Source organism: Lagenorhynchus albirostris, chromosome 14, assembly GCF_949774975.1.
Source record: "Lagenorhynchus albirostris chromosome 14, mLagAlb1.1, whole genome shotgun sequence".
NCBI classification, from domain to species: domain Eukaryota; kingdom Metazoa; phylum Chordata; class Mammalia; order Artiodactyla; family Delphinidae; genus Lagenorhynchus; species Lagenorhynchus albirostris.
The window spans coordinates 442833-465127 of NC_083108.1; the positions used below are offsets into that span (position 1 = coordinate 442833).

The window sequence follows — 22295 nt, forward strand, 5'->3', positions numbered from 1 at the left end:
TGCCTTGAGGATGAAGTGAGAGTGTAAGGAAAGAATTTAACAAACTCTCAACGGGTGGTAACTATGATTACTATTCCTTAAGTTTTTCATCTAAGTAGTATTAATTCAATCTATATAATGGACTCTTAACATACAAAGTAAGTGTTTTTTGTCCATTTAATCTGCCATGTTTTCATCCCATTGAATTCTCAGCCCACATAAATCATTTAAATAGCACTTCATTAGGAATAGGAAGGCCATTGAGAGAAGCCAGGATGCTTTCAACCAAATTTTCCATTGTCTGTCGTCTTGCTTGATGAGTTGCACTTCCAATGTGAGGTGTCAGAGTGACGTTCCTCAACTCCAACAAAGGATGATCTCTGAAATACAGATTAATTGAGGAAAACTATTCAGAGTTGTTTCATTTCTTTAATGTCATGTTATGGTTTCATATCCCTTACGCTGAGATGGGGAAGGCTGTGGGAGCCTTATGGCGTACTCTTAATGACACCTAGGTATGACCACTGCTCATCTAACCCTGGTTTGGGTGACCCAGCATTTCTGGGTGGAAAATACGTATCCTAACTGCACCCAGGCCATTAGTTCACAATTGCACAACATGCATGATGGATTAAATGACACTGACCCACAGGACAAGAAAGGGCGTTGGGGAATTAGGTGTTGATCTAGGCATCCTGGGACAAGCTGAATGTGCCTGTAATGGGAATAGCATTCAGAGGGGAAAGATTTATTAACTAGAATTAGCAGATTAGAGGGAGCTCTCGTCCAGGAAGAAGGCAAAGGATGGGAGTTAGCCTGGAAAGATAATGAGGTTTTAGTGAAGTGGGTCAGGCAGACTCAAGCATAATGATGGATAATATTAGCACCCAGGATTGGGAAAGTGCTATGACCTGGCCCAGCGGGCATCCTGACTATTTTAATAGAGGCCAAAGTAGACATGTGGCAGTGGTCCCCCATCATAGATACTGAGGCTCAAGGGGCACACCCTTGAGAATCTTACAGACCCCCAAACCTATGGAAGTTCTCTGGGGGCACCTGTAATTTATATCAATGCAGTTTGACTGCCCTCACCTCCAGGAATGACTGAAGTAAGACATATCCTGTGGTACAGTTAGCAGTGGTAGAAACTATTCTGAAAAACACTCATCCTCCCCTTATGAAGGAGGTGGGTCCTACTATATAACATCACACGCTGGAAAACAGTACAAGGGTGCGAACTGAGACGGGGTGACTGGCTTTGTCCCAACTGACTTGGAACCCAGAAAGAACTGAATCACGGCCAACTGTACAACACCTGCCCATAATAATATCTGGTGTATAGGCAAGAGACAATTTTGTTGAGAAGGCATAGCAAATACCTCTGCAATTGTTATCGATTTGTTATGTAATGAAACTGCATTGTACCACGACAATATTGCAATATGGTATAACACTGGCATTGTTGGTAAGATTTAAGTACCTCATGTAAATAAGTCAGATGATAATACTGACATTGACGATCAATGGGAAATGACTGGCCTGAGGAAATACTGGATTTAGGTCAATACCAGCTAATTTATATACTAAATAGTGCTACACAAGTTCATCATAATGTACAAATAGTGGTAGATCAAGGGGTTGGGGGGAACAAGTAATCATATTGGTACAAAAATACAATGGGTTAGTTTCTTTAAATCTATCCCTGCCCCACATTGGCTCCTCCAAATGTTAGGCGAAGTCATACTGTATCTGTCATATAAATACTGTAATAAATGTAGATAATCCAATAAACATCATTTTGCTCTGAGACAGCTAAGGCCAAGGGCCAGTGGCTGGCCTGTGTAGTAAAGAATTAACTCAGCAGGCAGGCTTGGAGTTCTTGAACCCTGCACATTCCAAAGATAGGACTGGCCTTTGACTGGCCTCTGGAAGATAACCTGTGAGCCCTTGAGATATATTGCCTGGTAAGAGTGTCTTATACTTGGGGCCTTGAGCAAAGCCAGATAGTTTATGCTAGTGATTTAATTTGTGGTGAATACCTGTTCTTTTTCGCCTAGGGCTCTAGGCCAATCTGTATCAGTTTGACCTCTGCAGGGTCTGGAGACTACGAAGCCAGTGTCAGACATGTGGGCACTCCACACCTACATGACTGACCCCCTGATACCAACGCTGGGATGAGCTTCCCTGGTTGGAAATACTTAACGTGTGTTGTCACACACCATTGCTGGAGGTGGTAGCACTGTCCACACAACTCCATTGGGGGGACAACTGGAAGTGCAAGCCTGGTTCTCCTCGACTCCCCTATGAGTTTTCTCCCTTTGCTGATTTTAAACTATATCATTTCACTGTAATAAACTGTAACTGTGAGTAGAAAAGCTTTTCTGAGTTCTGTGAGTCTTGCTAGCAAATCATAAAGGCTGAAGGTGATCTTGGGGACTCCTGGCGCTATTGGCAAATGAATTTTTTCTTTTTAAAATAATATACAGGGGGCTTCCCTGGTGGCGCAGTGGTTGAGAGTCCACCTGCCGATGCAGGGGACACAGGGTCGTGCCCCGGTCCGGGAGAATCCCACATGCCACGGAGCGGCTGGGCCCGTGAGCCATGGCCGCTGAGCCTGCGCGTCCGGAGCCAGTGCTCCGCAACGGGAGAGGCCACAGCAGTGACAGGCCCGCGTACCGCAAAAAAAAAAACCAAAACACAGTAAATCCTTTTGTAAAGCAAAGAATACTTATGTAGTATGACTAAATAACCACAGGTTTCCGACTTTTTAAATTACTTTTTTCACAGTAAGTGGCATCAAAATGTCTCCCTGAAAAACCAAGATGAAAACTCAGACCTATCTGATAAATATACAGATTAGAAATTAACATGGGATCTGAATATAAGTTATTCATGAAATAGTTGTTAAACCTCTTGGCCACAAGAATGATTTCACATGGGACACTGGGAGTGCATCACCTATTAGAATAAACTAAGCTTTGGGATATAACCCTAGTATTTGCCTTGTGACTTGTGAGTAAAAGTTCATTTTAGCAGGCAACAGGGGTGATGACATGACTTCTCCATTTTTGAGTAAGTTGACAACTGTCTAAAATGGTCATGCTTCTTCATTTATATTGAAATTGTTTTTTGTTCTAGATTAGTGGCTCTCTTATTTGGTCTTTACACTCTTAAAAATTGAGAACCCCAAAGAACATGTGTTTATGAGGGTTATGCCTATCAACATTTATTGTATTAGAAATTAAAACTGAAAAAAATTTAATACAATCATACAGAAGCACACATTTCATTAGCTGTCAGAGTGATGATGTCATCACATGTCCTTAAGTCTCTGGAAGACTCCACGGTACACTTGTGTGAGAAAACATGAGTGGAAATAAATAACATCTTACAGTATCATGAAAATAGTTTTGACTTGGGAGCTCCTCTCTACTTGCTAGACAGGATGCTGCCTGATTCATGAATTATTAAATAAATCCAGTTAGACCTTTAAAAAGAAAAAAAAGTTAGTTTTGACTTCACAGACCCCCTGAAAGGGTCTCCAGACCACATTTTGAGAAACTCTGCTCTGAATAAATTATTGTTTTTCTCAGAAATCTCTGTAAGTTCTATGACCAATCTTGATAAACTTAGGTATTAAATTTGGTCATAATGTCAAACATTCATCTGACAGTAATTTGCTTACTGGATAGAAATCAAAGCTGGAGGAATCAAAGCTAGGAATAGCTGGTTTAATGAATGACAGCATCAAGATTCCAAATAAGTGACAGACCAAGACTCCAGTCCCAACAGGCTGGATCACTGGGTCAAAACACACAAGCAAATGAAATTAAATACAAATAAGTGTAAAATTCCACACATAAACTTAAAAAACAATTGAGAGAATAACAATTTCAATTTTAGCTGACTAAAAACTTAACGAGTTAAGGTGCAGTGAGGCTTCGAGGAAGGGTGCTGCCAACACAGCCTTTGTGTAATTTCTCTACAGTGGTCAGGCCACAACATGAATACTGTGTGCCATTCTCAGGAGCACATTTTCAAAGGACTGTAAAATCTAAAGTGCTGCAAGGCAAGGTGTCTGGAAATGACATCATTTAGGCTGCAACTGAAGGATAGGAAGATACTTAGCCTCAAAAAAAAAAAGACTAAGATGAAATGTAGTGGTTGTCTTAAAATACATGAAGGTTTGTAAAGAGGAGAATAATCAGAGCTCGCCTTTGATGCTGCAGAAGGCAAACCAGGGTCGGTGGGTAAAGGGAGGACTACTTGGCTTGATCTGAGAACGGCTGTCCTGTGCAGTCTCCATCCACGGCAGGGGTTCTGGGTACGTCACATCCAGTGCTGCTGCTTTAATGACCCCGGTCTGAAGGGCTTCCACCAGGGCGTCTTGATCAACTAACAGACCTGGGTGGACGAGACCCCTCCTCGGTAGGTCCCACAGACAGTGCACTCTGGTCACATTCACTACTGTTCAAACACGTCTTGATCTTGTCACAGGTTTGACAGCATGTGAACTTCATTCTGCCATTTCGTTCTCAGACACTGAGAGCCTGCTACATGCCAGGCGGCGCACTAAACCCTTTACAGATGCTGTCTCGCCACCTCCTCCACTTACCCAGCAAAAGTCAATACTCTTTTTACACGTGAGGCTTGTAGGTTACATGCTTAGCCAAAGTCACGTGCTTCTAAAGCATCTACCCAGATCCGAGGCCAGGTCTGTCTGACCCTGAGCCTGGGCCCTGCCACTTCACCACACCGCCTCCCAAAGCTACCGCAGGGTTCCAGGAAACAGCCCCCAGATAGTAGTTTTAGGTACACGTTAAAAAACCAAACAGCCACAAACATCACCCATAACTGCATTTCAAATACAAGATAGCAGCAGCAGCTGAGAAGGAAACCCCTTCCTCCCAGCAGAGACCTTCAGGGAACCTCCTTCCCGCTGGCGTGCTGAGCCGCCCTACAGGTCAAGACACAGCACCCAGCCTGCCTGTGCTGCTGGTGGAGAAACCTAGTCCCAAGCTCCTACCTGGGGTGTTTGTTTTTCCAGAATCTTTACTTCGTCACCGACCTCTGACATTACCAAAAGCATATAATGCACTGGTCCTTCCTGCTCATCTACAGGGTCTGAATTTTCAGAAAACCTTCCAGCATACTAGCTTGGCCCTGTGGGGTTTCACGGCAAGCCCTGTTTTCCTTGGTTTACAGATGAGACACAGGTGGCTGCTGGTGACGCCAGCTCTCGCATGTCTTCTGCCCCATCCCAAAGGCAAGCCGCCTGCGCGTTTGAGGCCAGCTCCGATCCTCCCGTGTGCTGGCGCCCCCAGCGTCGAGCACTCCGACGCTTTCTTCTTCACAAATGCCACACCAACCCACCAGAGAATCTGGTTATCGCGCGGGGCCTAAAGCCGCCTGTATGCAAACACACAAAGCTCTACGAAAATGTCAGAGAACCAACCACACTAACGAACACAAAGTTATTTTTTTAAACTGAGGCTCTGAAAATTCATCCCCATAAATTTTGCTTGATTCTACGTGGAAGGTCAAACTGATTCTGCTACCTGAGGAGATGCCCGTACTTGGATCTGAAAACCCCACAGTGTACGATTCTCATTCTTTTTGTTACTAATTTGAGGTTCAAAATGATGTGAAGACAAAAATCAGACGTATTTCTAAATATAAAGTAAAACCCCTTTAACTCACCACCCAGCAGTCTAAGTGGATTTTTCAGACCATTCAGGGAAAAGCTTGCCTGGGAATGCTGAGAGGATGGCCATGGCTGGGGGCGGGGCCCTCCGGCACAGCCCCCACAGCCCCCCAGCCTCCACACAGCGGTGGAGCGCGCACCGCTGCCGATGTTGAGAGAGTAGCAGTGCGCTCCATCGCACTCAGCTCGCGCCTCCCGATCAGGCCCTGGGCCTGGGGTGTCAGGCTCACAGCCAACATCACAAAGTCCGATCGCTGAAGCAGGTCATCCAGCCTCTCACAGCAAGTGGCCCCAATGGCTTCCTCCTCCTCCGATTTTCTATGAAGGGAACAAGGGAGAAAAACCACGTTCTCTAGTTAGAAATTCATCAACTCCCGGAAGGAGTTTCTGAGAGGAGCCATGGACTCAGTCTGTCCTCCCGTGGGCCAGACCCCCACCTGGGTCCAGAGGCGGCTGGACCCCGAGGCCAGGGCTCACCCATGGAAACGCCATGGGCGTCTCTGGGTGCTCTGAGCCCCGTGTCTGTGGGGTGTCACACCAGACTGCGAGCCCCTTGAGGTCAGGAGCTTCCTCTCACTCAACTTTGAGCCCCCAGAGTCTGGTACAAGCCCGATGGTGTCAGACATGCTTTCAGTGACGTCCAGCATTGCTGCATATGAGCAAACATATCAGAATTTCCAGAGAAAAATAACAAAACGGGAGAGAGCCTGGGAGCGCCATCTGTTCAACAGAGAGCAAGGATCCAAGGGTCTGGTGCGGGCAGGATTGAGTGCTCTGTTTTGGGTCCAATCCTAACTCCTGCTCTGGGCACCCCAGACAGCTGATTATTCAACAGAAATTCCAAGCTCCAGGAGGTCACAGCATCCCTGGTAGCCGCTACTGCCCTACAAATATGGAATACAAAAATACATGAATTCTTTCCACACATCTTGGCCAGCAGAGCACCTGAAGGAAAGAGGAAGGGCCAGCACACGCTGCCACTGTGAAAGCCCTGCCCACCTCACACGCCTTGTCCTGGCCTCCGCGGCGGCCCTCACCGCACTGGGAGCGGTGACAGCTACCGAAGCCTCGCCACTATCCACTGTGCAAACAGGGTGACTGAAAAGAGGGCAGTCCTGATGTGAAGTCTCCCAGCTCACCCTGCCTCTGGGAGTGGAAATCTATTCCGCGGCAACAGAAGCCACTGAAAGGCTGCGAACAGCGCCATCATCTGGCCGGTCTGCAGACGGGGCTGAAGTTCGAGAGCAGAGACCAGCCCCTTAGAGGGCAGGGCAGGTGAGAAAGGCCGGGGCCTAGGCCGGTGGCAGGTGGCAGCGATGAAGTGAGAGTGAACAGGCAGGTCTGAGGGTTGTTCTGAGACAAAATTAACAGGACTGGGTGTTGGGCTGAATGCTGCTGGTGGAGTATGAGGAAGAGGGTTTCAGACTGAATACTGGCGGGGCGGGGTGGGGGGGGAAGCATACACCTGTGTGTTATGTGTGTTCAAGTGTGGACAGCATCTCCCATGACCAGAAAGAATCACTGTACAAACTGAAACAGAGCACAGCTGTAGGTGAGCCAAAATCTCTTTTCTCTCTGGTGAAATTTTTTCAATGAAGAGAAGATTATCTGCTGCATTTCTGGGTGATCATAAAAACACCACAGTCCCTTCCTTGATCATCAGTCCTTTTTGGAGAAACAGAATAGGAGAATTGTATGAAAAGTGGAGGAATAATATATCTAAACTATATTTAAGGCAGTGATGGTGCAAGTTCTGCTCAGTCAATTTCAAGTCCATTTTCTGAATTTTACCTGCGTTTCCTACTGTGGTAGAGAATCTCCATTTCAAATGCTCTGGCCCTCTGAGCGATCTTACAGCCAATGCTCCCCACGCCGATAATTCCCAGAGTGGTCCCTGTCACTTCTTAACCCACCCAGTTTGTAGAAAAGTTCTCCGTATGTGGCGAAATAGCCAAATGATGACCTAAAATAAACACGATGCAGAGTGGGCAGTGTGGACAGCACCACACACAAAATCCCCACAACCCTCACTGGGCCGCCTGAAGGGGAGACGAGGTTACAGGAAGTCCAGGGCGGACACTGGGCGCTCACTCATTCCTATCCGACAGCAAAATGTTTCTGCAAGGGAAGAATGACAGGAACAGGGCAGTTTCCTCATAACAAACCCCAGCCTCCTGGCAGAATGCTTTAAAAGAGCAACTTCTGGAACTTCCCTGGTGGTGCAATGGTTAAGACTCCAGGCTCCCAATGCAGGGGGCCCGGGTTCGATCCCTTATCAGGGAACTAGATCCCACATGCATGCCTCAACTAAGAGTTCATATGCCACAACTAAGGAGCGCATGTGCTGCAACTAAGGAGCAGGCGAGCCACAACTAAGGAGTCTGCCTGCCGTAACTAAGACCCAGTGCAACCAAATAAATAAATATTAAAAAAAAAAACCCAGCAACTTCTTTCACATTAAGGGAGGATTTCTGGTTAAAATTTGTTGGTTTTGGGGCTTCCCTGGTGGCGCAGTGGTTGAGAGTCCGCCTGCCGATGCAGGGGACACGGGTTCGTGTCCCAGTCCGGGAAGATCCCACATGCCGCACAGCGGCTGGGCCCGTGAGCCATGGCCACTGAGCCTGCGTGTCCGGAGCCTGTGCTCCACAACGGGAGAGGCCACAACAGTGAGAGGCCCGCATACCACAAAAAAAAAAAAAAAATTTGTTGGTTTTGGTGTGTGCAAGTGTCTGTACATTTGTTACTACATGTATGTGTATGTGTGTGACTGTGCATATGTTTGTGTGTGCATGTGTGTGTGTCTGTGAGTGTGCACACATGAACCAGCAGTCAGAAACAGAACCGGCTCGGACTTCCCTGGTGGCGCAGTGGTTAAGAATCCGGCTGCCAATGCAGGGGACAGGGGTTCAATCCCTGGTCCGGGAAGATCCCACATGCCGCGGAGCAACTAAGCCCGTGTGCCACGACTACTGAGCCTGCACTCTAGAGCCCGCAAGCCACAACTACTGTGCCCGTGTGCCACAACTACTGAAGCCCACGCGCCTAGAGCCCGTGCTCCGCAACAAGAGAAGCCACCGCAGTGAGAAGCCCGCGCACCGCAGCAAAGAGTAGACTCCGCTTGCCGCAGCTAGAGAAAGCCCGCGGGCAGCAACAAAGACCCAACGCAGCCAAAAATTAAAAATTAAAATTAAAATATTGGAAAAAAAAAAAAGAAACAGAACCTGCTTGGTTCTTGCCTCCTTTCCTCAAGCCCCTTCACCCCAGAGCTCCACCAGGACGACGGCCAAGTGCTGAAGTGCTGCGCTGTTCCTCGTGGGGTGCACCCAGCCAGGTCCAGTGTGTGGGGAGCTGGGGTTCTGCCTGCTCACTTGGGGGCCTTCACCCCAGGGTAGCATGCTGAACGGCCAGTGAACTACTCCAAGGGCATTTCCGCAGTGGTGCTGAAAGTACTTCACACGTTGCGTAGTTAATGGAATTTGGTGGAGGAGAAAACAGTGTATCAGACAGATCACGTGGACCGTATGAGCCTGGGTGCCAAGCTTGGCCCTGACTAGGCTGAAACAACCAAAAGTCGCTCCAAGTTCAGGGCAACAAAGTCCTGGACGCAGTGTGAAGAGATCAGGGCCTTATCAGGTGTGATATTAAGTATCTGTCATCTGATCTCTGGAAAACAAGCGTCTCCTGCCTGTTTACTTTCCACGACTCTCTGAGCTGCGGCCAGCAGCAAGGCCATCCCCAGGTCTGCCGTGGGGTTGGAAACGGCGTGTGGCGTGTTGGCCGCCTTCACACCAAAGCTGGCAATAAGTCCCGGGTCCAGGTGGTCCGGCCCCGCCCCTATGCCAGCGACGATCTTCAAGCAGGTCGGGGTGCGCAGCTCCTGGCTAACGGCCGGCCTTCCGTCCCAGACGTACACGGCTCGGGTCTTTGGACCCAGCTGTGTTTTATTTTCCAAAAATTCTTGCATGGTAATGAGAGTAAAGCCTTTCTGCAGGTCTCCAGCATGATCTTCACATATACCATACTGTCCTTCAAGTCCAGACACCAAAACTCCAGGCAGGTCCTGGTCGCCCGTGGCCTGCAGAAAGATAGATGCAATTTCTGCTGTCAAAGAGAGTCTTCAAGAGAACAACCCATATGCTCTTCCACTGCTCTTTAGATTTTCTAAATTACAACAGGACTGGAATTCATTTTATTTCCTGGAAAAATTCCTGTAAAACCTGTAACACAGCAGAGCTGGACTCCGAAGGTACCCATGCTCCCATCACTGCCACTTTCCTCCCCACCCGACGGGGGTCTTTATTTCTGCCCTTCGGCTGCGGTGGCAGCCTCCGGGCCCCCTCCGACGGCACTCCCCGTGATCAGGCCCTCGTGAGACCCCCAGCCTGGAGTGCACTTCTCATGAAGAGAACGCAGCAGAAGCGAAGGCGGGTCCTGCTCTCCCCTGCTCCCCCCTCTCCCGGGGGGCCAGGGCCATGCTGGGAGGCAGCCCTGTGCCAAGGCCCAAGTGAGTGAGAGGCAGGATTTAAGAGGCTGGCCAACGGCCTGGGAGCCTGGGGATGACCGCAGCCCCGGCCAGCGCCTTGACTATAGTTTCCCGAGGGACCCTGAGCCAGAACCGCCCAGGTAAGCCACTCCTGGACTGCAACCTGAAGACATAGCGGGTAACAGAAGTTTATGATTTTCAGCCACTAAAATTTAGGGTAATTTTATGCAACAATAACTAACAAATAAAACTGACCATCTTTTACTGTGAAAGTAAAAGATACTTTTTACTGTCTGTCAAACAAATAATGTTTTATGTTCTTTGTTCCTAATTAAAAAGAAGATATCTTTAACATTTTATAGCTTTCTTCCAAAAAGAAAACCAGTTGCTTTCAAGAGTCGAGGCTAGTGAATGCATTTTATCTTTGGGTCACAAACTTAGCTAAAAATGTTTACAATGTGTTCACAGCTCAGAGCATAATGGGCTAAAAAACTTGTTTACTTTTTGGACTTTCAGTAAAAGATTAATAGAGTTTCATTGAAGATAAGATCTTAGCTATTTTGATAGAAAGGAGTCTCAACTCCTGACTGCTTTAACGTTGGTTATGGAGCAATGACACACAGCCATCACACCATTATTGTCAGTGGTCGTACATGGAAAAGATCCAAGATCCTCCAAGTGACTCGTGGCTGCTCCACGAGTGAAGAGGGAGACAGTCCCAGCTGGGGCAGATAGACGCAGCAGGGATGGGAGCACCGGGCACATTCAAGAGCTCGCTCCATCCTTGGGCTCTGTCTCTTGCTCTATAATTCCTTTCACGAGCACCAGCCTCTGACCATCTCCACTCACAGCCAGGAGTCCAGCAAAGGAGCACGAGACCGGAAGTGGGACCCGCCGTCAACAGCTTCCTGAGAAGGAGCGTGAGCCCTGTTCGCTGCTGATGCTGAGCCCTGGGCGCAGAGGAGCGGGCGGGGCCGCAAGACGAGAACTTTGGCTCCAGCACAGCTCTGCGGCTGATCAAGTGTCTCCCGGGCTTCCTGCGTTCTTGGTGAAACCGGAGTGATATCAACAGGTAGTGCTTTACAGTTGCACCGTAAGATCACATTTCATTCTCCTCCCCTAATTTCTGCATAAAGAGAGCTAAGTGGACATGCCTCTGGCAGGTGTCCTTGCATGCACAGTACTGACATGATGGTTAGGTTGGGAACATTCTGACCACAAAGGAACTCACCACAAAGTAGGTGTATTTTTACACAACTGCATTTCGTCTAAGTCAAAAGATAAACCCATGTGTGAAATTTGGAAAAGTCAAAAATTTTACAGCTTTGTTTTTGGTTAACAAAGCAGTTAGACTACGTTTTCTAACTGCTATGTGCATTCTCCTTACACTGTTTAATTTGAACTGCTAGCACAGATTAAAAATTAGTTTTCTCCTTGCGAAATGATTGCTTAATTTAAAAATAAAAGAATATGTATTAACTTTGTGGAAATTGCCTTCAACAGACCCAAGGCTCTAAATTCAGGATTTTCTTCTTTTAAAGTCCCTGTAAAATTGAGACCCAGAAAGAAAAAAGTAGAATGAACTTCCAACCTCTTCTTTCAAAGGAAAGTAAGACCGACGTTTGTATAGCACTCATGAGAGGGAAGTGTGGAGGGAGGCATGCAGACCCGTGACCAGTGACTGTGACTGCCCAGCGGGACTCTGGGCCCAGAAGAGGACAGGGCAGGAGGAGTTCTAGGGTAACACAAGCACAGAGAGAACAAATTCAAATCACAGAAGGGGCAAGGACGGGGGCAGGCAAGGGGCAGGGGAGTGAGGAAGGTATTTTTAACTTAAAAAGCAAAAATGAAAATAAAAACCAACTGCAACCAATAAAAATATGTTTTAGTTTTTGGGACAGAGAGAAAGAAACAAAGACGGGGTGAGGGCAGCAAGAGGGCAAAGCAGGACCGAGTGCAAAGGAGGAGCTGGGCGTTGGGTTCAGGCTGCTCGGCCTGGCTGTGCTTCCCTCTGAAACCCGCTATCCTCCAACGTAAAGTGAGGGGGAACAGACAGCCTGGCATGGTGGCCCTGACAGTGAAAGAGAACACTCAGAGCCTGGAGAACCTACTGCAAGCCTTCAACGAATGGGAGTTACTAATGTTTAAATCTGAACGACAATTTAGGTATTTACCCAGGTGTCTAGAAACAAACTTACACCAAAGAGGGAGACTGAATTCATACAACACAGTAACATTTCTTAAAATCCTATTTCCTCATGAAGCTTCCTCTCTCAATATTTGAGAGGTGAGTCCAATACCACCCCCATCATCCTCACGTACCCAACGTGCCAAGACTTGCTTCAAACTGACACCAACTGACTTTTAACTTCTCTCCCTGCCACTCTGTCCTCTTATCCTCTCTCCAATCCCTTTCAAAGTCTATCCTCACCTCACCTACCAAGCAGTTCTCTGCCCTGTCTATGGGTATAAAATTAAAGTTGTTTGCTTTTTGTCCTCTACAGATCCCCAGCCCAGATTCTGCTCCAAAGAGGCTCAGAAAACAGCCTGGAAAAAAAAAAAAGAATTCTCCGTAATGAGGGGTAGGTGACGCCATGGTTAGCCCCTCTGCTTTTATAATCATCCTTAGCTTGATATTCTGGATTTGCTGGAGAACAATCTGTTCACTCATGACTAGGTAAGAGTACCTAAAAGTTTAAGATACACCAAAGGGCATATCCTTGAGGGTGTGTTTGCTAGTTCTAGCTTAATGAAAACTGCACTGTTTACACCCTTTATGTGAGGTTTCTCCAGTCACCAGGTATCAACAAATCCAATGTAATTTAAAACCAATACTGTCACAATGTGTCTCGGCAAAAACAGTTGCTTCCCTCCTAAGAAATGGTTTGTCAGGACCTGCTAAACATTAAGGAAAAGAAAGACAAGATAAAAAAACCCTAGGGACTTCCCTGCTGGTGCAGTGGTTAAGAATCCACCTGCCAATGCAGGGGACACGGGTTCAAGCCCAGGTCCGGGAAGATCCCATGTGCCACGGAGCAACTAAGTCCGTGCACCACAACTACTGAGCCTGCGCTCTAGAGCCCGTGAGCCACAACAACTGAAGCCCGTGCGCGCCTAGAGCCCGTGCTCCGCAACAAGAGAAACCACCACCGCAGTGAGAAGCCCGCGCACCGCAGTGAAGAGTGTCCCCTGCTCGCCACAACTAGAGAAAGCCCACGCAGCAATGAAGATCCAAAACAGGCAAAAATAAATACATTAAAAAAACCAAACCAACCTGGATTCATGCAGGGGAATAAACTATAAAATCTGATGTGGATACCTGAATCTATTCATTTACAGCTTAATCTGCCACGGCCTGGAGCTTAGAAAACAGTACCTGTCCAAAATGACCTTTAGATTCCGGCAGTGTGTGAAGCCGCCTTAAGTCTTCTCTCGAACAAGGCAGGTACAAATAACAACAATGTATTTTCCTTATTAAATTCTTCAGGATCGTGCCCTGCGAGCCCAGAAGGGTCTTAGGATTCTAATGCTGCCCACCTGCCCCAGGTGAAGTTCGAGGTCAGTCACACCACGCGGCAGAGCTCAGTCCAGTCTCCCGCCCACAACGCGACCTCCGGGTCTTTTAAAAAGACCCCAGATTTAAGGGACGCTCCAGCAGGCCCAGTCTCCCAGGCAAGACCCGGACAGCGAAGGCGCGAGGTCAAAGAGCGTAGTGCCCCCTCCCCAGTCCTACGGCCAGCCACGCTAGGGCCAGGCCCCAAAGCTCGTCGACCACACCTCCCAGCCGAGCCCCCAAACCGCCGACCACACACCTTCAGCCACCCCCAAGCCCGCCTGCCGTGCCCAAGGCCACGCCCCAAGCCCCACAGCTTGGTCCTCGTCTGCTAGCCCCGCCCAATCAACTAGGCCGCGCCCACATCTCCGGCGCTCGGTTCGCGGCCGGGAACTCTGGGCGCCAGGAGTGCGCATGCGAGAAGCCACCTGGAGGGCAGGTTGCCGAGGCCCCGCGCCTGGCGGGCGGGCTTGGGGTGGAGCCTCCTTCAGGAGCGGAGTCTGGGTGGTCGAGTGTGGGGACTGTGTGGTGGGGAAGGTTGCTGGCCTGCTTCGGCGTGAGGAGTGTGAAAATTAATACACAGAAACCTCACTTAAGATGGAGCCGGGAGTCCAGAAGGGATAGCTCTGGCACCACTCCCCCTCGATCGGAGATCCAGCAGGAAAAAGGGCACAACCTCGCTACAGGCGGGGAAGGAAGCCTTTCTCCGAGTCTGGAAACAGCCCAGCCAATGGGAAGCTACTACACTTCCAACTCGGGGTTCCCTCCAATAGGCTCTTTGTTTATAACAAGCAGCCACGCCCAACTCCCCCTTCTCTTCTATAAAAGGGTTTCCCCTGCGTTGTTCTTTGCACTTGCCTGTGGTTTGCTATAAGTTGAGCGTTTTAAATTGCAGTTTTTTTGCTGTTCCTGAATAAACCCATTCTGCTGGTAATCAGCTATTTTATTGTTTTAGGTGGTCGGGTGGGGGGACCTTGCGGGGCGCATTGTTGGGCAGGGTCTGCACGCTGGCGCCTGGCTGGCTTCTGTAAAGAGCAAGTCTCACCCTGAGATCAGGACTGCCTTCTTCCCGGGAAAGTGGGCAGTGGATGACGCAGGCCCTCCCTGCGGCAAGAGGCCTCCTCCTTTTTGGCGCTGCCTAGGCCCTGCTCTAAGTCACCCGCGAGGGTTTACTCCTGTGTCTCCACGGTTCTGGGTCAGTGTGTCACAAATTCAGTCATTTTTCATAGTCACACACCATCTGTGTTGCTATTTACTCATTTTCTCCCCTGAGTAAATTAAAAATCAACTCAAGTGTTTACTTACCTAGTCAAAAATAATACTATCTGGGGATATCTCTGGTATTTTTAAAATTAGACTAGATGGTACTACTGAGAGCAGGTAATGAACAGGTATAGTCCTCTTTAGGAAACACTGATGAGCGTTTCATGCAGTGTCCTGGCTTCACTTGCTGCCTTCTACTCTGATGGCTCTCAAACTTTTATCTCCAGCCCAGAACTCCTCTCTGGCAGCTTTCATTACCCTGATGCTAGTCTCCCTACTTCCCTCTCTTCAAGTACTCCCTTTGCAATCCTTTCTCCTGTACATGGCAGCCTAGATGCCTGAAGGACATATAAATCTGACATGTTAATCCCCAGCTTAAAGCCCCTTGTTCATATGGTAGAGTACAAAATCCTAAGCACAGAGGTCCCATTATCTGGCCTGTCCACCCAGCAAACCACTTGTGTGTGCTGATCATTTCAGCTGCACGTTTACCCAAACTGCCATGCTCCTGGCACTGGACTTGTTCCCTGGCTGCCTGGACTGGACCCCAGCTCTTCCCCTAGTTCTCACTCATCTTGCAGGTCCCCATTTAAGCGTAATATCCTCAAGGAAGCCTTTCCTGAACTCCTTAAACTAAGTGTGTTCCTGCTAAATGTTCTCTTAATACCCTAAACTCTTTACCTGTAGGACTTTGCTGTGAATCCAAATTCAGTGTACGATCTTCTGTGTAACGTCAGGCCTTCTGCTAGACTACACTCCGTGAGGGCAGGGACTCAGTCTTGTTATTGTTCTATTTCTTGATAACAGCACCTGATATCCTGTCTGGCACATGTACATACTCAATAAATATTTGTTGAAAAACTAAAGAATAAATAAAATACAAATAAGGGAGGAAAGCTTCTTAGAACTGTTTGGAAAGTCTAGACTGAAAGAGGACATAGAGTTTTACTAGTCTATCTCAAGATCATAAAAAAGCTCTTGAGAAAGCATCGCCTTGCAAAAGTGAATACTACCTGTCACAAAAGATTATTTGGAGTTTTATTACCATCCAGCTACCTAGCCAGAGGGCCTCTATTGAATTTGGTCCAGCAAGAATTCACAGATTGCCAGAATCCCTGCTGTGTTCAGTTGGGAGTAAATATAATGAAAAAATTAGAATTTGATAAAACTGGCCTTAACTTTTAAATTAAATACACGTTACAAATACACAATGTTATAAAATATGCATGTTTTGAAAACAGCAATAAAATGAGCCCCTGGTTATATACCACCAAACTTAAGAAATATACCATTACCGCTACTTTTGACTTTCCCTGTGCCACTCCCTGCTGCTCCAGATATAACTCCTATCTTGAATTTTATGATATAGATAGATGGATAGATAGATAGAAAATCTGCCTAAATAATATATTGTCTGGTTTGGCATATTTTTGCATTTTATGTTAATGGAATTATACCTTATGTAGTCTTTGGTAACCTGCTTTTTTTCTAAGCTTGTCAGTATGTGAGATTCATCCCCGTTTATACATGGAGGTGTAGTCATTCATCTTTACAGCTATATAATATCAATAAATACACCTCAGTTTATCTATTTTTCTGCAGTCAGATATTTGCATTGCTCTTAGGGTAAGTAAGGTTGAGCGCTGGCCACTTTCAAAGAGAGCACACTGCATAAATTTGAGGGTTTCTCCCAAGAGTTCAACTCTGGTCCCTTTAGCAGGCCTGGATGTAGAAATTTCTTCAGCTAAGCATACAGTCCTGGGTGACAGGGTCTTTTGCCTCCTGACCATTTCCCGCCCAAAGTGAGGGGTTCTTTTAGAACTCCTTTGCTTGGCTTGAGGCAGGATGGAAGCATCCCTCTCTTTCCCAAAGAGAAGAGAATGAGAATGGGACTGTACATCACTCCACAACTTCCTCCAGAGAAACGATGTCACAATTTTTCCCTAACACATTTTCTTACCTCCTCTGCAAAATCTGGAAAAAGCTGGTCTGCCTTCTTTATTTGGAATATGGCATTTTCAATCATTTAATCTTCAATTTGGGGCCTCTGCTGAAATTGAGAGGAAAGTCTCACTGTAACATTGTCTTACATATGACTTAAAACATTTCTTCTTTTAAAAATGCAAATCCCTCTAGAAAAGTTATAAGCCTCTCCAGTGATTTTTTTATTAGTAACAATTAGTTCAGTCAAATTGCCGCCTTCTCAACTTAACTCAAGCCAGTTGCTCTGCAGGAATGGGCACTCTGTCTGGACATGTGTATCCTTTCCCAGTTAGGAGACACAGGGACATCTTCCACCAAACATCTGTCTTGCTCTTACTTGAGAACATGAGACTGCATTATTTAATGCTTATGTTTAGTCATTTTTTTAAATGAAGAATTCAATTTCTAAAGACAAAATGTAATTAAAGGAACTTCCCTGGTGGTCCAGCGGTAAAGAATCCGCCTTACAATGCAGGGAACATGGGTTCAATCCCTTGTCAGGGAATTAAGATACCACATGCCCAGGGGCAACTAAGCCCGTGTGCCACAACTACTGAGCTCTAGCACGCCTCAACTAGAGCCTGCCTACCGCAAACTACAGAGTCCACACTCTGGAACCCGCGCGCCACAACTACAGAGCTCATGCACCCTGGAGCCTGCGTGCCACAACTAGAGAAGAGAAAACCCGTGCACCACAACCAAGAGCCCGCGCCCCTCAATGAAAGATTCCGCATGCCGCAAGGAAGATCCTGAGTGCCGCGACGAAGACCCGACACAGCCAAAAATAAAATAAATAAATAAATCTTTTTAAAAAATGTAATTCAAGAAGTTTGATTAACTCAGAGATGATTTAGCCTATTTATTCCCATTTTCTAAATGATCAGATACTTTTTGAGGAAATGGAAGTGGAAATGCAGAGTCTTGGTCAAATAATCGATTTTTCTTGTCTGGGCTGGTGACTTTTCAACTCATTCTTTGAGGCCACTGTTATCAAAATCAGACAAAGATACCACAAGAAAACTACAGACCAATATCCCTTGTGAGTTACAGACACAAAATCTTCAATAAAATACTAGCAAACCAAATCCAGCGACATATTTTGAAAAGTTACTGTGACCAAATAGGATTTATCCTAGGAATGCAAGACTAGTTTAACATACAAAAATCAACGTGGTACACCATGTTAAGAGAATAAAGGACAAAACTCACACGATCATCTCAATAGATGCATTAGAAAAAGCATCCGACAAAACCTAGCAACATTTCATGATTAAAACAAACAAACAAAAACACTCAACAAAGTAGGAATAGAAGAGAATTTCCTTAACCTCATAAAGGGCATTTGTGAAAAGCCCACAGTAAATATCATAATAGTGAAAATCTGAATGCTTCCCCACTAGGATCAGGAACAAGACAAAATGTCTACTCTTGCCACTTCTATTCAATATTGTTCTGGATGTTTTAGGGCAGTTAGACAAGGAAAAACTAAAAAGCATCCAGATTGGAAGGGAAGAAGTAAACTGTCCCTATTTGCAGATGATATGATCTTATATATAGAAAATCCCAAGGAATACACTAAAAAACTATTCAAAATAATAAATGATTCAGCAAGGTTGCAGACTACAAGATCACTACACAAAACTCAATTGTGTTTTGTGATATACAGAAATAGCAAATCACTATGTTGTGCACCAGGAACTAACATAGTGTTGTAGGTCAATTATACTTCAAAAAAGAAACAAAAAATTCATGGAAAAACAGATAAGATTTGTGGTTACCAGTGGTGGGGGGGTGGGGGGAGGGGGAATTGTATGAAGGTGGTCGGAAGGTACAAACTTCCAGTTATAAGATAAGTACTAGAGATGTAACGTACAACATGATTAATATAATTAATACTGCTGTATATTATGTATGAAAGTTAAGAGTATGCATCCTGAGTTCTCATCGCAAGGAAAAAGTATTTCTTCTTTTTCTTTTCTTTTGCAGCTATATGAGATACTGGATGCTCACTAAACTTACTGTGATCATCATTTCATGATGTACGTAAGTCAAAGCATTATGCTGTACACCTTAAACTTATACAGCGCTATATGTCAATTACATCTCAATAAAACTGGGAGAAAAACAAAATAAATAAAAACAAATGAAAAAAAATCGATTCTATTTTGCAGTCTCCATATTACTATGTTTTTTCAGTGTGATAACATAGATTTGTAAAATCTACAAGCATGCCAACATCACTTTCCATATACATTCAAAGATCTTCACATTGACCTCTACCTAATAGATTCTTAGGAGTAACTGCATTTCTTCATTCTCTTCACAAACCAAGCTGAATGCTCAAGCGGCTCCCTATACATCTGTGCATTTTTGCTGTCACCAGTTGAATTATATGTGATCGAATTTAATCCCAAACCAGTTTATGCAAATTTTGTGGATTATTGAAGTTATATAATTTAAATGTCCCGTAAAACTATGAAGTATGAGTGCAAAAGGCATAGAATGCTTATATCTATGACGACTAAGTTATATGCTTTAGAAAGGCACTAAAGATGTGTCACTAAAAACTTCCATTGAATTATGTGTGGTTGATACAACTTTAAAAGATTCAAAAAATAAAATAAAAATAAAAAATGATTGTTCCCTCCCTCCTCCAAAAATCTATTCTATTTCTATACACTGATTACAAATAATCTGAAAATATTTAAAATAACAATTCCATTTAAATAGCATCAAATGGAATAAAATATTTAGGAATAAAATTAATAAAAAGGGCAAGACATGAATACTGGAAACTATAAAAGTCATAAAAATTAAAGAAGGTCTAAATAAATGGAAAGACATCCCATATCCATGGATTGGATGACTTAATAGTGTTAAGATGGCAATACTCCCTAAATTGGTGTACAGATTCAACACAATTCCTATCAAAATCCCAGATGCTTTCTTTTTTTTGGCAGAAATTGCCAAACTAATCCTAAAGATCATATGGAAATGCGAGGGACCCAGAATGGCCAAATCAATCTTGACAAGGAACAAAGTCGGAGGACTTACACTTCCTGATTTCAAAACTTATCACGAAGCTACACTAATCAAGCCAGTGTGGTACTGACATAAGGCTAGACATACAGATCAATGGAATTGAATTGAGACTACAGAAATAAATCCTTATATTTAAAGTCAATTGATTTTCAACAAGGGAGCCAAGGCAATGTGATGGGGAAAGAAAACTCTTTCCAATAAATGGTGCTGGGACACCTGGATATCCACATACAAAAGAATAGAGCTGTCAATCCCTGGTGGGGGAACTAAGATCCCACAAGCTGCGTGGCACCACCAAAACAAAACAAAACAAAAAACCAAAAGAATAGAGTTGGACACCTACCTAACACCGTGCATAAAAATTTATTCACAATGATCACAGACCTAAAAGTAAGAGTTAAAACTTTAAAAGTCTAAGAAGAAAAGAGGAATAAATATTCATGATCTTGAGTTAGGCAATGGTTTCTCAGACACGATACCAAAAGCACAAGCAACAGAGGGAAAAACAGATACCTTGGACTTAATAAAAATTTAAAAGTTTTATGCTGCAAATGATACCAATAAAAAGTGAAAAGTCAACTCATAAAATGGGAGGAGGGCTTCCCTGGTGGCGCAGTGGTTGAGAGTCCATCTGCCGATGCAGGGGACTCGGGTTCGTGCCCTGGTCCGGGAAGATCCCACATGCCGCGGAGCGGCTGGGCCCGTGAGCCATGGCCGCTGAGCCTGCGCGTCCAGAGCCTGTGCTCTGCGGCGGGAGAGGCCACAACGGTGAGAGGCCCGCGTACCGCAAAAAAAAAAAAAAGGGAGGAAATATTTTCTTATATCTGATGAGGAATTTCTATCCAGAATATATGAAGAACTCTTCCAACTCAATAATAAAAAGACAACTAATCCATTTTTAAGTGGCCAAAGGACATGAATAGACATTTCTCCAAATTGCCAATAAGTACATTAAAAGATGCTCTATATCTCTAGCCATTAGGGAAATGCAAGTCAAAACCATAATAAGACATCACTTCACAACTACCAGGATATCATTGTAAAAAAACAAAAACAAAAACACACAAATAAGAGTAGACAAAGATGTGGAGAAATCCAACCCCACCACATTGCTGTTGGAAATGTAAAATGGTATAGCCGCTTTTAAATACAGTGTGGCAATTTCTCAAAACAGTAAACATCACATGATTCAACCACGCCACCTGCATACCCAAGAGAAATGAAGACTTAAAATCCATACAAAAACTCGTACACAAATGTTCATAGCAGCATTTTTCACAACAGCCAAAGAGTGGAAACAACCCTGATGTCAATTAACTGATGGAGAGATAAAATGCAATATATCCAAACAATAGATTAACCAGCAACAAAAAGGAACCAAGTACAGCTGACCCTTCAACCATGACCCTCTGTGAAGTCAGAAATCCACGCATAATTTTCCGGTTGGCCCTTCATATCCGCGGTTCCCCATCTGCAGATTTAACCAATTGCAGATCATGTAGTACACATAGTACATGTGTAAGTTCAAACCCCTGTTGCTCAAGCGTCAAGTGTGCTGATGCCTGCTACAGTGTGGGTGAACCTTGAGAGTATTAGGCGAAGTGAACGAAGTCAGTCACAAAAGACTACATACTTATGCTTCCATTTACGTGAAATGTCTAGGATAGATTAGTAGTTGACAAAAGCCAAAGGGATGGGAGGAGTATGGTACTGACTGCTAATGAGTACAGGATTTGGGGTGATGAAAATTTTCCATAGACTGTAGTGTTCCACAACTCTGGGGAAAACCATCTTATTTGAAATGGGGGAATCACTTTATGGTATGTGAATAATACCTCAACAAAGCTTTTTAACAAAAGAAGTATTTGGAGTGGTGATGGCTGTACAAGGATGTCAACGATGCCACTGAACTATATGGCTAAAATGGTAAATTTTGTATTATATATATTTTACCACAACAAAATATGTTTAGAAATACTAATTTAAATAAATTATTTGGGCGCGTGTGAGTCTTACCAGGACTCTTCTGTTAATTACTTGCTTTTGACAAGTAAAGCAACTGTGTTTACGGCTGGAAAGCGTGACCGCCAACATGATTAATTTGGGGGACTTCGTCTGGGGGTAAACGGGGACGAGCCCTTCCTCAGCGATGCCATCCTCTCCGTCCAGCCCGGGGTCCCGGCGGGCCGGTCCGTCTACCCCGGGCCCCGGTGGCACCGTAGGAACTCAGACTCCGATGGACCAACCGGAGAGGCAGCAGGTTGGACCAGCCCTACCCAGCCGAACCG

General features: G+C 45.3%; 1 protein-coding gene across 1 annotated transcript; it reads right to left on the bottom strand.

The window, feature by feature from the left end:
* Positions 1-159: 159 nt before the first annotated feature.
* LOC132504494 (glyoxylate/hydroxypyruvate reductase B-like) lies at positions 160-22253 on the bottom strand. The gene is given in 8 exon segments (XM_060121987.1): positions 160-359; positions 4290-4383; positions 5824-5838; positions 5841-6001; positions 7475-7646; positions 9377-9758; positions 16943-17032; positions 22024-22253. Coding segments are annotated over 7 exon segments (1047 nt in total). The 5' UTR covers positions 17009-17032; positions 22024-22253; the 3' UTR covers positions 160-202.
* Between the last annotated feature and the right edge of the window lie 42 nt (positions 22254-22295).